Source organism: Haliotis rufescens, unplaced genomic scaffold (assembly GCF_023055435.1).
Source record: "Haliotis rufescens isolate VD_foot unplaced genomic scaffold, xgHalRufe1.0.p SCAF_12, whole genome shotgun sequence".
Taxonomy (NCBI): Eukaryota; Metazoa; Mollusca; class Gastropoda; order Lepetellida; family Haliotidae; genus Haliotis; species Haliotis rufescens.
In genome coordinates this window covers 26,709,459-26,725,719 of record NW_025963802.1, presented here as the reverse complement: position 1 = coordinate 26,725,719, position 16,261 = coordinate 26,709,459, and the positions used below count along the sequence as shown (strand labels likewise).

At 39.1% G+C, this 16,261-nt stretch overlaps 2 protein-coding genes across 3 annotated transcripts in view; one reads left to right on the top strand and one right to left on the bottom strand.

Moving 5' to 3' along the window:
- The first annotated feature begins 6,036 nt into the window (after nucleotides 1-6,036).
- Nucleotides 6,037-11,148, top strand: LOC125378273 (serine-rich 25 kDa antigen protein-like). Its single transcript, XM_048393730.1, has 2 exons — nucleotides 6,037-6,145; nucleotides 10,886-11,148. The coding sequence occupies exons 1-2, from the start codon at nucleotides 6,037-6,039 to the stop codon at nucleotides 11,146-11,148; spliced, it is 372 nt and encodes a 123-aa protein (XP_048249687.1).
- A 2,574-nt stretch (nucleotides 11,149-13,722) lies between these two features.
- The window catches only part of LOC124115984 (limbin-like), a 72,964-nt gene continuing 70,425 nt past the window's right edge, over nucleotides 13,723-16,261 (bottom strand). For both annotated transcript variants that reach the window (XM_046477184.2, XM_046477176.2), the window contains 2 exons: nucleotides 16,101-16,184; nucleotides 13,723-15,669 (listed from right to left, as the gene is read on the bottom strand). In XM_046477184.2, coding sequence (XP_046333140.2) covers nucleotides 15,120-15,669; nucleotides 16,101-16,184 — 634 coding nt within the window. In that variant the 3' untranslated portion in view covers nucleotides 13,723-15,119. The remainder of the gene's footprint in view (nucleotides 15,670-16,100; nucleotides 16,185-16,261) is intronic.

The window sequence follows — 16,261 nt, the reverse complement described above, 5'->3', positions numbered from 1 at the left end:
GGAGCGCGTCTTCTAGACATACTATTCAATAAGACAAGAGTTACGTCTACATAGTTTAATTGATTTGAAGCTTTTAGATAAATGCTAGCCTAAGGTATCAAGATTCCCATCTCCCAGACAAAGGATATTTATTTAAGTATATCTGTCATCACCTACCGGGGTATATTAGAATAACATTACTTCAATTAAGACTCATTAAGGATTAGCCCCCATACAAGCTCGTCTATAGTGCATTAAGGATTAGCCCCCATACAAGCTCGTCTATAGGGCATTAAGGATTAGCCCCAACACAAGCTCATCTATAGTGACACCCTAATCTCTTTCAAAGCATCCAGTAAATATGTCAACAAGATTAGTGCCTGTCCAACAGGATAAACAGGATTTAGTATTCCCCTCTGTCTAGCCATGCTCACATCCAAAACCTAACAACTAAATGCAGTAAAGACCTAAACACCCTAAGATGCCTAACTGGCTCTAACTGGGGAGCATCCAAAGATACCCTCCTCTCTCTCTACATATCACTAATTAGATCAAAACTAGACTACGGCTGCGCCATATACAACACCCTAAACAACACTCTATCTGAAGAACTTGACTCAATACAATATCAGGCTCTCAAACTAATTACACGCACCCAACATGGCACCTCCTACACCTCACTTCAGGCCTTAACAGGAGAAATGCCACTAAGTCTACGCAGGGAACAGCTAAGCTTAAATTTCTGGGCCGCGTCCCAATCAAACCCTCTCATCCAAAACTTAATAAACCAAAACATCAGCCCCAAAAACCAAGCTCTAGCTCGTAAACACCCCTTACTTATCCCAAAGAATAACAAACTACCTAAATGAACACCAAATTAAAAATCTTAAACAAAACTGCAAACAATCAAATATCTTCACCCCTAAACTTAAAATACCCAAAATAGACACAACACTAGCTAGCCAAATAAATAAACAAACCGACCCAAACATAGCTAAAACTACCACACTAGCATACATACACGAAAATTGGCCAAATTGGTGTCACATTTACACGGACGGATCCTCAAATCCGACCTCCAAACACACAGGTTTCGGAATCCATACCACACAACCAACTAAAACCACACAATCCTTCCGACTCCCAAACAACCAATCAATATTCACGGCAGAACTAATGGGCATGGCCTCAGCCCTCCATAATCAAGAATCCAAAAAACACAAAAAAAATCCTGCAAGCCCTCCAAAACAAAAATACCAAAAACCGACCTAAATTAATAAATCAAATACTTAAATGCTCCAACGACCTAACTAAGGCAGGCAAACAAATAACCTTCTTGTGGATACCCGTCCACGTAGGAATATACGGTAACGAAAACGCCGATAAAGCAGCTAAACTATCCCTCAAAATCCCAGAAATAAGCTTAAACTTACCCATCTCAAAATCAGAAATTAAAAGTGTAAACAAGCAAAAACTCACACAAAAAATGGCATAACATATATCTAAACTCAAATAGCCAAATCAAAAAAGTGCTCAGCAAACCACTAACCAAACCCAAAATTCTCCATCCATCGAAAAAAATCGACAGAGTAATCACTAAACTCCAAACAGGACACACCAACCTAAATAACCACCTAAAAAATTTAAAAAAACACACTACAGGTAACTGCCCACACTGCAAACAACCAGAAACCCCAGAACACGCACTCATCCACTGCACACACTACCTAACACATCGAACCGCATTACAAACCACCCTCAATCTAAACAAGGCTCTAACTCTAGAAGCAATACTAAACCCACAAAATAAACTAGAAAACTTCAAGGCCTTAGGCGTATTCTTAATCAAAACGGAACTAATAAAACGCATCTAAAAACACAATAACCTACCAAATCAAAATCACATAAACAAACAAACATGCACAATACCCAGCTCCCTTAGTTCTCCTCCCCAATCCCATCGGCATCTATTCCAAATCTCAAAATTCCCAAATTCTATATAAGCAACCCCTAAAACCCCCCTCTTGGGTTGCACAGACCACCTTCGCCCCTTTCGGAAACACATTAAATGGCCTGGCCGGGCCCGTGTGCGAAATACGCATCAGTCGGAAAGCGCACGTTAAATCTCCAAAGTAAGTAAGTAAGTAAGTTGACTCTCTTACCAAGCAGACCTCTCTCCCACAGCCCAGAGTGTGTACCGACTCTCTGTGGCACCCTCAGTTATTATCTAAGTATAAATTGTAAATTGTTAATTGTTCTTGTAAATAAAATTGTGACTAGTCTCCTGTGACTCCGGCTCTTTGCTGACTAATTCCCCAAGAAAACCAGCACGTCATTTGGAAGGTATTGTTCACCCAGAACAGTTCTATGATAATTTGGCGGAGAATCATCGTTTTCGGAACCACGGAGTCTAGGAACTAACCACAACCAGCTACAAGAACCCATTGGAGGACATGTCCAACCAAGATCATCTGATGGAATAACAAGCAAGCTGCATCTACCTCTGACCTCAACACTGGATTAAAGACAACCAACTCCTCCAAAGACACCAACAAAGGAAGAAAAAGTCTTCAAATATTGTAAGTACTACATTGTTGATTACTTGTCTTTCTTTCATTTAGTACGGTACATACTAATAGGTGTCATGGCAAATATGGAGTCTGGTATGGAAAGTAACTTTGAAAGTGATATTCCAACAATGTCTTTAGTTACGCCCCTTGCCAAAAGTGTAATTCAGGCAAAATTTGGTACAAAAACAACAAATTGTTTAGTAGATACAGGGGCATCCATTTGTTGTATTTCGTCTGCTTTTCTGAGCACAGCTTTTGAAAACCTTACTCTTGGAAACTCACCCTTTCCACAGGTTAAAGGTGTTGGTGGCGAATTGCATAAAGTGTTAGGTTCAGTTGTGTTAGATTTTGTCATTGAGGATCAGGAATTTTCTCAAAGATTCTATGTTCTGCCTACACTACCAGAAGCAGTGATACTAGGTGAGAACTTCCTTGATGACAATGATGTAGTCGTAGATTATAGCTGTCATTCCTTGATACTTAACAACAGCACCTCAGACAGGCAATATATCAATTTCATAGCCAATTCAGTACAAGAGATTAGTGGATTAGCAAAAACAATAGATCAGATTTACATCCCCCCTCAGAGTGAAATTCATTTCAAGGTTAGACTATCAGAGACCAAAGAGGACTCCCTCATCCTCATTGAACCCATTGCTTCCCTCACTGCTCATTCTGAAGTAGCAGGTGGTAGAACTCTTTCCAAAGTGAAAAGCAAAACTGCTACATTTAGGCTTATGAATCCCTCCCAAGAAGAAAAGGTTCTTGACAAGGGTACAGTTGTAGGCAAATTTAGTTACACTGACAAAGACTCTGTTTTTGAAATCGACTCTGACCAACCATTCATCAGTACCGTTAACACAAACAATGAGAAGAGAGACAATGACACCAGGGATTATGTTAAAATTGCACAAGAGTTAGGATTTGATTTGACCAATACACAACTGACTCTAGACCAACGACACAGACTACTTAGATTTTTGGGACAAAATAGAAACATGTTTTCAACGAGTCTTGCAGATTTAGGTAAGACTGACATGCACAAACATATCATTGATACTGGCAACCACCAACCCGTTAAGAGTAGACCATCTCGTCAAATTCTCCACTTTGTTTTCAACAGCTCATGAGCAAAGTGCTACGAAAATCGTTTTTAAGGTCTACATTGAAGATTTGATAATTTACAGCAAAAACTTTGAAGAGCATCTCCAACATTTGGAGCAAGTATTTTACTATCTGAAACAGGCAAAATCAACACTAAAGCCATCCAAATGCAATTTTGCAACGGACAAAGTTTCTTTTCTGGGTCATGTTTTATCATGTGGAGGTGTTCAAGTTGATGACAAAAAAATTGAAGCAATTAGAACCTTTCCAGTGCCCAAATCACAAAAGCAGATTCGCTCCTTCTTAGGTCTCACAAACTTCTACAGGAAATATGTGAAAAATTACGCTCACATAGCAGTTCCACTGAATGCTTTGCTAAAGAAGCATTCAGAGTCAGAAGTAGGAAAGAAACCAAAGTTCCAATGGTCACTTGAGTGTGATCAGGCATTCAACACACTCAAACATGCTATGAGTAATACACCTGTTCTGGCTTATCCAAATTTTGACAAAGAATTTCTTCTCGCAACTGATGCCAGTGATATGAGCATAGGTTTTGTTTATCATTAGGTAAAATGCATATATAAAATATCAGTAGTTTCAGTTAAAGCTCTTTAGATGGTTGCTAGCCTAAGGTAATGGGAGCGCGTCTTCTAGACATACTATTCAATAAGACAAGAGTTACGTCTACATAGTTTAAATGATTGAAGCTTTTAGATCCTTTCGTCTATACCTTGCAAATTCCAAATTCACAGTCTACACTGATCATATAGCATTGAAATGGCTGAAATCCATCAAGGACGCCACAGGTAGGTTAGGACGATGGTCTTTTTTGAACTTTCTACCTACACTTTTGACATTGTTCACCGCAGCGGCAAAGCCAATGGGAATGCCGATGCTCTCTCACATAGGGAATATGAGGAAAATATTAACTGTAATGATCAGACAGAAGAAGATGCTGAGAAAACAGTCTTCTCAGTAACTTCAACTCAGCAAAGCAAATCAACTAGCAGTACCACAATCTTGCCAAACACCCATTCATCCACACAGGTCACACAGACAACTCAGACTGAGGATATTTGCACACCTATTGTCAATCACTTAGAATCAGACACACAGACAACACATTGGTCAGTCACCTTTGAATATGAAGAGGATTATCAGTCAGTACCAGTTAATGTTGTCGCAGCATTACATGCTACAAATGCTGATGTTACCCAAGACACATTGGTTGAAGTAAGTATAAAAGAACATCCAAATTTACGTCACCTACAAAGGATTTGTCCAGATTTCATCCAAATCTTTGACTACAAAGAGGATGATGTCCTTCCACGAAATGAAAAGGATCGTCAAAAGATTCTTATCGAAGCCAATACTTTTGAAATTGATGAAGGCATCCTATACAGATTCGTTCCACAAAGACAGAAAGGCCATGCAGACAAGTTCATTAAACAGCTGGCAGTCCCAAGAACCCTCAGAAATCAAGTCCTGCAATCCTATCATGACTCAGAGTTTGGTGGTTGCCACCATGGGAAAGAAGGGATGCACAACACCGTGAGACCTAAGTACTACTGGCCCAAAATGTACAGCAATATTGCTACTTATGTCCAGTCGTGTGAAGTATGTCAACAGACCAAGAGGCACTACCATGGCAAGAAGGCACCACTCCGTCCACTACCTGTAGAAGAGGTCTTCACCCGATGGCACGTTGACATTCTCGGTCCCCTGCCAACAACACCAGATAAGTACAAGTACATTTTGGTCATCACAAATGCATCATCTAGATGGTGTGAAGCCTTTCCACTTCGGACCCAAGAAGCCAAAGAAGTAGCAGATGTTCTCGTCAGAGAAATATTTTGTCGGTATGGCGCTCTAAGGACCTTAATTTCAGACAGAGGTCAGAACTTCATGTCCAAACTTATCAAAGCAATTTGTGAACTTTTGGCAATTAAAGGGATGTAGCATTAATTCCAAAAGAAAATTTAGGCCACAATAACAAAAGTTATCTTTCAAATTTACTTGAGGAGCTGAAAATCACTAGAACAATTGCAGCTGAAAACACTGCGCGGGCTAAGGAGATGTATTCAGAACAATATAATAGAAAGGCTAAAGAACCAGAATTCGCCCCAGGTCAAAGAGTTTGGCTTTATTGTCAAAAAGTTGAAAAGGCCTTTCCAACAAATTAACCAAAAAGTGGTATGGTAGCTATTATATCATCCATACAGGTCCAAATTATACCTACAAACTACGCCGAAGTTCTGACGACAAAATACACAAACCACTGGTCCATGCCAACCGTCTGAAGCCATATTTTGATCCTGCTGATCTTCCACAGTATCCTCCAGAACCATACCTCAATGACACCAGTAACATAGATTCAGGAGTCATGTATGACAACGAGGAACCAGTCAATGATACTCAGCTTGACAGCAACAATTCCCCATCAACAAGTTCAACTTACCAGGCTACTGATCAATCACCTCCACAACAGAAAGGTAAGAAGGTCAATTCCAAAACAAAGGCAGGTACTTCCAGCAACAAGAGTCCGAAGCAAAAGACCCCAACAAAGAAGAAAAAACCCTGCTCCAAGTACAACAGAAAAACCTGCCAGTCCCAATACAACAATGACGAAGGAAAATCATGCTCCAACCAACCTAAATGAAAAAGTAAACAAAGGGAAAAGAGGAGTGAATAGTAAGTATCACCAGCCAAAATCCAGAAAACAACTTGATGACGGCCAGGCACAACCTCCAAGTCAGAGTCCAACATCAGGTAATCAAACCAAGGATATCCCTCCTATTTTCAATCCAAAGGACATCCACTCAATTGTAAGTTCTAAGAGAGCAAATGGCAAAATCTACTACAGAGTGAAATGGAAGGATCCAGAAAGGGGAAACACATGGGAGTATGGCAGCAGCATTCCAGACTCCATTCGGAGAGAATTTCACCTCAAAAGAAGTATGTCAGGAAAACGACGAAAACGTCCACTGAAGAATCATAAGTTTTTCGACCAAAAGGAATCAGCACAAGACAATAAATCAGTCAATGTTCTGTCAGGGAATACAATGTCAGGAAATGTCAAGCAAGACAACACCAAACCATGCATAGAATTAGATGTCAAACCACATCCGTTTTTTTCCCAAACACCTACGAAGAGTAGAACATAAAATAGAAAGAGTTCTGGGCATTGAAATTATTCAAGGAGACTGCTATGTCAAGGTCTCATATAAAGAATATCCTGATACTGTCCACACATGCTATTTTGAAAATGTTCCTCCCCACCTCATACAGCGCTACCTTGATGATAGCTGGAAGGATCTCCGTAATTGGTCCCGTCTAGAAGATAATCCTCCATATGATCCAGAGGAAGCACCAATTTATAAATCCAAAAGGGTTATTTTTCCACATAAAGACTTTGGAAACATCAACACCTTTTTCTACCGTATTTTAGACAGTAGTCCCCATGGACCATACCAGGATCAACCTGTCATATATACCGACAGCTGCCAATTAAACATATTCTTGATCAAAATACAAAATCTCCTGAATAAACGGTGCAAATCACGAAACAGCTATTAGCTGTATCTTGTTTTTTCTTGTGTCCAGTCTTTTCACTATGGGTCGCCAGTTGAGAACAAATGGCATCAGCCTGATCATCTGAGTTATTTGTATCACAACAAATTTTGAGCATTGACCTGATCAACCAATCTCAAAAGCGAAGTGAAATACAAAATCTCCTGAATAAACGGTGCAAATCACGAAACAGCTATTAGCTGTATCTTGTTATGTTTTCTTGTGTCCAGTCTTTTCACTATGGGTCGCCAGTTGAGAACAAATGGCATCAGCCTGATCATCTGAGTTATTTGTATCACAACAAATTTTCAGCATTGACCTGATCAACCAATCTCAAAAGCGAAGTGAAATGACACAAAGCAAACCATACTGCGAATCCAACCCAAACCGTACCGAATCGAAGCAAACCATACTGCGAATCCAACCCAAACCGTACCGAAGCGAAGCAAACCCTACTGCGAATCCAACCCAAACCGTACCGAAGCAAAGCAAACCATACTGCGAATCGAACCCAAACCGTACCGAAGCGAAGCAAACCATACTGCGAATCAAACCCAAACCGTACCGAAGCGAAGCAAACCATACTGCGAATCGAACCCAAACCGTACCGAAGCGAAGCAAACCATACTGCGAATCGAACCCAAACCGTACCGAAGCGAAGCAAACCATACTGCGAATCCAACCCAAACCGTACCGAAGCTAAGCAAACCATACTGCGAATCGAACCCAAACCATACCGAAGCGAAGCAAACCCTACTGCGAATCGAACCCAAACCGTACCGAAGCGAAGCGAAGCGAAGCAAACCGTACCGAAGCGAAGCGAAGCAAACCGTACCGAAGCAAAATAAACCAAACCCTATCGCATTGAACCGAACGAAAATCAAAGCGAAACAAACCAAATTCAAATAAAGCAAACTTAACAACCGAAATGAACCAAAACAAAGAAAAGGCAAACCAAATAGTTACGAAAACTAACAATGAATTCTAAAAAGGATATACAACTTTCTAACACCTTTTGTATACCGAATTAATGTAACAAATCAATGCACTTGTTATATGCACATGCACATATATGTATATATAATGCGTCTAATGATTGTATCCAAAAGTAGAAGGATATTACTATTTTTTTCATGATATACTTTTGTAATTTGCCGCCAATGCATTCTTCCTGGTCATGACACCGTTTAGTAATAATTATGTACTGATCTTTTACATCATAATTATCATATTTGTTTTATTTTCTAGTTATTACAGACAAACTGAGGAAGTATTTATATATGACATATTATTTGAACATGCCAACTCTCTTTTCTTTGTTTCCATGTAAAACCTCCATGGTCACAGCCTACTATCTTACAACCCCAATCCAGGATGTGGAACTCAAGGCCTCCTACATCACCCATAAAACCACCAGTACAGAGTGCCAAGACAAGCCAGCTCCACATCCAGAATCCCTGATGACAGCATTTTTATATTATGTTTCCTTATATCAAAGAGACTCTATAATAATTATTATTCACTACTACCAGTTTAACTTTATACATTGTCCATCTAAGCCTTAATTATTTTTATTTTACACGTTTGGGGTCCAAACTTTTTCAGACGGAGGGGAAGTTATCATGGGATAACATTTATACTAAGTTATCTTATAATAATTAGATCTACATCAAGTGCTTTTATGAGTTATCATGGCGTAATATTTATACATCATTTCATATAATCATAGTTTAGCAAGTAATAATTATCATTAGGTAAAATGCATATATAAAATATCAGTAGTTTCAGTTAAAGCTTTTCAGATGGTTGCCAGCCTAAGGTAATGGGAGCGTGTCTTCTAGACATACTATTCAATAAGACAAGAGTTACGTCTACATAGTTTAATTGATTTGAAGCTTTAAGATAAATGCTAGCCTAAGGTATCAAGATTCCCATCTCCCAGACAAAGGATATTTATTTAAGTATATCTGTCATCACCTACCGGGGTATATTAGAATAACATTACTTCAATTAAGACTCATTAAGGATTAGCCCCCATACAAGCTCGTCTATAGGGCATTAAGGATTAGCCCCCACACAAGCTCATCTATAGTGACACCCTAATCTCTTTCAAAGCATCCAGTAAATATGTCAACAAGATTAGTGCCAGTCCAACAGGATAAACAGGATTTAGTATTCCCCTCTGTCTAGCCATCCATTTAGCTTAGGACAAAACCAATCGTGTATCAACCAATCACATTCCTTTTTATTGTTTAATTTTTGTTAAATACATACTGTAGGCAGGTTTTAAGCAGAGAAGGGGTTTGACTCTCTTACCAAGCAGACCTCTCTCCCACAGCCCAGAGTGTGTACCGACTCTCTGTGGCACCCTCAGTTATTATCTAAGTATAAATTGTAAATTGTTAATTGTTCTTGTAAATAAAATTGTGACTAGTCTCCTGTGACTCCGGCTCTTTGCTGACTAATTCCCCAAGAAAACCAGCACGTCATTTGGAAGGTATTGTTCACCCAGAACAGTTCCATGATAGTACACTAAATTTAGAAGTTGTGGTGGGATGTCCTATGAAGTGTGTACCAAGTTGTACAATACCCTTATCAAGCCTGTTTTGTTCTATGGAGCTGGTATATGGGGAAATTAACAAATACAGGGAGGTGCAAGTCATCTAAAACAAAGCTTGTAGATTTTTTCTAGGAACCGGTCAAAATGCATCCAACTTGGCGATTCGCAGCGATATGGGATGGTCATCAAGTGATGTGGATCAAAAGATAGAATTATTTAGACAATTCTTCAGATGTGAATCAATGCCAAATAGCAGAATTCCAAATATTATTCATAGGTGGGCAATGTATCAAAGTAAATCTCTTGATAAAAGAAATGAAATGCTGATACGAGACTTAAATGTGGATGGGATTATCAGTGACAGTGACAATAACAAGAAAAAAGTGAACTTACTGAAGGATATCTTAAAGAGAAAGATAGTGAATCATGGTGTAAACAAGTGTGGGATGATGAGAACAAACCAAATGGTAACAAGCTAAGGACTTTCAGACTTTTCAAATTTGATGTGAATGTGAGCCACTATGTGAAATGTGTGAAGCGAAGGGATTATCGAAGTGTTTTATCTAAGTTTAGGTGTGGTAACCTCCCTCTATTTGTCTGAACAGGCCGCTATTCCAAGCCACCTATTCCTTTAAATGATAGAATATGTAAATTTAGTGCAGAAAAAAATAATTATGTTATTGAGGAAGAATCACACTTTTTAATAGATTGTTTTGTATACAGTGACCTGAGATATCAACTACTACACAAGGCACCTGAATTAAATCAGGACTTTTATTATTTTAATAGCATTCAGCAATTATCTTATTTGATGCAAGAAGTGATTTTACAGCCGCTTTTAGCAATCACATTATACAGCATGAATAGAAGGAGAGTGCATCTCTTCTAGTCTTAGCATTGTATATAATATTTTTATTTTGAGTTTTATATTTAATAATGTTATATGTTTTAAATGCTTTTAGAGTGTCTCATAAGCCCTAGAGGCTGGATATTGTACTTTTAATGGCAACTTGCTTTTGTTTAAAATGTGTTTTATGTACAATATGTGACACTTAAATAAACATTTCTTCTTCTTCTTCTTCGAATGCTGTATTGCCACCAGACAAGCCAGATTCAGAGCCTGGAACATCCGATGCCGTATTGCCACCAGACAAGCCAGATTCAGAGCCTGGAACATCCGATGCCGTATTGCCACCAGACAAGCCAGATTCAGAGCCTGGAACATCCGATGTAGTATTGCCACCAGACAAGCCAGATTCAGAGCCTGGAACATCCGATGCAGTATTGCCACCAGACAAGCCAGATTCAGAGCCTGGAACATCCGATGCCGTATTGCCACCAGACAAGCCAGATTCAGAGCCTTGAACGCCCGATGCCGTATTGCCACCAGACAAGCCAGATTCAGAGCCTGGAACGCCCGATGCAGTATTGCTGCCCAGACAAGCCAGATTCAGAGCCTGGAACATCACATGTCGTATTGCCACCAGACAAGCCAGATTCAGAGCCTGGAACATCCGAATTCAGTATTGCCACCAGACAAGCCAGATTCAGAGCCTGGAACATCCGATTCAGTATTGCCACCAGACAAGCTAGATTCAGAGCCTGGAACATCCGATGCAGTATTGCCACCAGACAAGCCAGATTCAGAGCCTATTGTATTGTAGAGCGAGGTTACCTGTACATTGAATTTGGAACCGAACGCGAATGTTAAATTTAGCACGGTTAAATCTCCATTCTACGCGAATTCTTTGGTGCGAGCAAATATTTTGAGAAGCGGCATAGGTTGAGTCAAGTGTTTTGAGTGGGTTGTCGATGAGGATTACGGATTCACCGACAACAGTCTTTAAAACTATGGCGCTGTATATGCTCAGACAGTTTGTTTACACCGTAATACTTCACTCGAACATGTGAAAGGCATTGGCAGCATATAAGCACGGCAACTTTGAAAGCTAACATGAGGTGGGCACCCCTAAAGAAAACTAAGCAAGCTTTGCAAAGCTTTCGTTCTACACAGAATGTAACCATTATGACGTCATATCGCTCATTGTGACGCCACAGTCGTATATAGAAAAGCGCCATATTCCAAGCTCTCTCGTCCCTGAAAATACATCTCTTTGTTGATTTCTATCGTTTTTTGCTGCACGAAATGTATTGCCACACATCCTTTGAATTTTGTAGTAACAGTAACTTTGCAATTTGTAAGGTATAATTGTAGGTATAATTATTTAAATACGCCTACCGACAATGATTGAAAAAAAAATCTATTCTATGAATATCAGCTTCTGCGGTGATGCGGCCGTCAAACCAGCTGTTTTAATCAGAGGGGGTTTATTGTGATTTAATAGCCTCAGATTGACCAATCAGAATGAAGTAATTTTCCAAATTCGTGGAAGAATGCTTATTACTGTCTACAAACTGAAAAGGTTGGAACAATGATGTTGGATGATAAATAAAATCTCACCCTCGTGTCTTTTGATATCAAATATATCAAGCCTGAGAGTTTTTCCATTTTTATCAACTCGTGTTGATATATTTGATGTCAAAACATATGAGGGTGAGATTCTTTATATATATCATTAAAAGGATTGAGCGGCAATGTATACACATATATAACTTTTGGAGGGTAGAGGGTGGAGTGTCTGACGGTGACATGGAAGCAAAATTGGCCACATTGCTAGACATAGTGGAGGGGTGTTCTGCTACCTAAACTCGTGTGTATGGTTCTGCCACTAATTGGTCTCCATCAAAGAAGTTCCCGAGTTGTTAATGTGGCAGTTTGGTATCGATTCTGTAGATGCACCAACCGATTATGCTTGTCTTGTTAACGTGATGTCATATGTGGACGACCAACGGAATATGCTTGTCACGTGACGTCATATGTGGACGACCAACGGAATATGCTTGTCTTGTAACGTGACGTCATATGTGGACGACCAACCGAATATGCTTGTCTTGTTAACGTGACGTCACCCATGGACGAGTCATTAGTGTTGCCCTGCTGCGGATGTCTCCAAAGAGATGTGTTTCAATGAACATTAAAATGCCTGGCAACTTGGTCTTGTGCCATTCATGTGTGCCACATACCCACCCTGCAGAGACATTGATTTTCAGCAACTTTTTGCATTGCGTTATTTATGGTTAAACAAGTATTTATTTATATTCACCTGATAGCTTAACAATCATTGTGTGCTGTTCACATTAAAAAGACACGTGTGTGATACACTCAAACATCCACATTAATATATACTTGCACATTGTGAATCACAACCTTAGAGTCGAGATGTCTTCATGATTATGTATTGAAAGATGGAGTATTTAATTTCAGAATAAATATATTTTTATTGAACATTATATGAAGCAGTTACCTTTTTCTGTTAGTATATTTGAAATCTAAAAGACATGCTAAAGGAAATGATGCTGCAAGCTAGTAATAAAACTATCTACTGAAACTGTGCTATCACCAAACCACAAAAGGGGTAATATCTATCAGCAATTCATAAGTATAATGCTAATTACTTTCAGAATTGACTTCAATATTTTTTGTATTTATGGAGGTATGAATGAAAAAGCCGGCGTTCAAACTGTGTAAATCCGCGTAACTGAGGGAGACAATTATAGATCTTGTGAACTGTTTTTATAATCCTAGTTAATGTCAGGTTTCCGAGTAGATCCGGGGATGTTAAATATGTAGGACCAGTAGAAAGTAGTACTGATGATTAGTTTTGTGTTAGTCAGGGTTTATTTCAGTATACTAAATACATGAAACTTCTGTCTGGCATTGCATCTGAGTTTAGGAAATTACATTCAGAAGTTGACATCTGATCATGTTGATACATACATTACACTACATGTACAAAACACGCTTTGGCTCCAAAATGTAAAGGTGATCAAATCAACCAAATGTTAAAGAAGTTGGCTCAACAAATGTTGTCAATGTTGAACTGCATACTTGGATGTACTTTAAGGCTGATACTAACAGGACTAGATGTGTGTTGACCTGATCAACATCACCTGGAGAACGAACAATATGTACACATTTTCTGCAGTAAAAATATTTTATTGGAAATGTGTGATCTACAATATACCATAATAAAAGCAGAAAACAAGACAATAATAGAATGAAGATCAACAAACAGCTTAACTCACTACCACTAACAATGACTTATATGCAAACACAAAATAACAGAAGAGAGGTGTTCATCTCCTCACAACAAGTATCAGGCATCTTGAACACAGAACATGGTATCACAACATGCTGTATCACAGACGCACACTTCCTGAGCTGGATTACACTGAGCTACTCAACATATACTCAATGTAATATGTCTTTGTAAACATGAAATGTTAATTCAAGATGCTAAGCATTTCAGAGATGTTCAACAGGTCAACAGATAAAAACTGGGAAAAATGTTTTTATTAATGAAGCAGCAACTGCTGAAGCTCAAACCGCGGCCTATTCTCGAGTAGGCCACAGTTAGGAGTCACCAACATATAGAAACATAGTCTTGTTACTACCAACATGACTTCCAACTGACCAGGGTATCTCTTGTACCCATGACATGTCTACAACATGATGACTTTTATCACAAATATAATAAAGTACATCAAAAGCATTTCTCCTATGATAAAGGACTTCCCAGAGATGGGAGGCTGACCCGTAGTTTGTGTACCAAGTACCTACCAAGTAGGTGCTTTTTGAGTTCATGTCAACAAGTTTATTTGACCCAAGTAAGACCTTGAATTTGACTTTTTCTGTAAGTATCATAAATCACAAGGGCTATAAGATATCCATATAATCACAATGGTGGCCGTTGACAAAACTGATTATGATGATGTTCTTGCAGTTGATTCTGAGCCAGGAATTCACTGGCCATTCTGAACCTAAATTGTAACAAGTAAAAATCATGCCCCTCAGGTCATTATGCAAAGTTATAGATAATTAACATATCAACCATAAGATGATTGAGTTAGAGAAATCACAACACTGATTTGCCCACTACGGATATTTGTGAAGGGACTAAAAAGTAGTAAAGGTATAATACTTCTTGTGCGTGCTTTATGTTATGTGGTGTCAATGCCCTTCAATGTTTGCAAACATAGAATACTATAAACAGGATTGAAAACAATAACAAACCTGAAACCTTTCTGTACAAGTTTAATATCATTGTAATTTGAGTAGTATATCAAACAGAACAAATTATGCTCTGACATTCCAACTCATTGTTGTGAACAAGCTCCTAATATGTGATTGATTTTAAAAGACAGACACTTGCGTTTTTTATATAAAGTATTCCATTAAAAACATTACAGAATACATTACTTAATTTTATAAAATACTACAACAAATCATCATAACCATCCTCCTTTTTTGCTAACTTTTTCAACAGTTTCTTCTTTTTCTTCCCCTTTCCTTGTGTCTGTAATGGGGGTAGTCTCCCCTGTGCAGCTGGTGCTGCAACCCCATTGCCAATGCTGTGACCTGTGCCCATTCCTATGAAGTCATCACCATATGCATCTTGCCTCGGATACTCGTAGTCTTCCTCATCTATGGGTGTGTTATGCTGGTAGCCACCCAACGACCCCCGAGTCCTGTTCAACATGGCGGCATCTTCCCGTGAGTCATACTCATAGCCTCCTGATGACTGTCGCCTTGAGTAGTCATCATAGGGTGGCACTGCACCCCGCATTGCCGAGCCTGGCCGTGATGGATGGTCATCTGACTCAAAGCCTCCATTCACATTCACTCCCTGTGCTCCCAGTGAACCTCGCTTCAACCTGGACTTCTTCTTGGTGCCATCATTCAGCAGGCTCTCTTCGTTCAGTGAGGACACAAGGCTCAGTTGGGAGGATCGCTTCTTTGTTCCTCCAAGACGTTTCTTAGGACTTCTGTAGAAAAGAAAGTGATTATTCAGTATGTCCAAACACATATCACATACAATACACTACTGTCAAAGTATTCACTGGTAGTGTATTGGGAAATTGGATTGAAATGGGACGAGTTTCTCCAAAACTGTGCCTGTAGAGCTGTGGTCACATTTGTATGGGACAAAGAGCATGTTCATTAATATTTCAGCCTGCTTTATTAACTTTGATTAATAACCCTTGACTGTTACTTTCCTTACTAGTTTATGAGATATAGCTTGAATTAATTATAAGACAATACAGGCAAAGGTGAAATCAAAACACAGTATGTCCAGGGATAGATGATGATTAGGCCCCAAATTGAAATAATGTCATATCACTCAGGTACCTGCTGATACAGATGATATCCAGATACTTAATATGTATTGAACACAGTATGTGATTAAGGCACCTACCCACGGTTGCTGCGGAGGGAGCTCTGTCTGCTAGACAGCCCGGATGCCAGCTGAGATGCTCGAACACGCTCCACCAGAGCGTTGCTGTACAAGTATAAACAACTCAATATATAACACAAATCTCAAGCTTTAACACCATATCATTATGTGCTTCATGTATT

Coding starts and splice junctions, on each gene's coding strand:
- LOC125378273 (XM_048393730.1), top strand. CDS start 6,037: ATGTATGACAACGAGGAACCAGTCAATGATACTCAGCTTGACAGCAAC. Junction 6,146..10,885: donor ATCACCTCCACAACAGAAAG/GTAAGAAGGTCA, acceptor TATTGCCACCAG/ACAAGCCAGATTCAGAGCCT.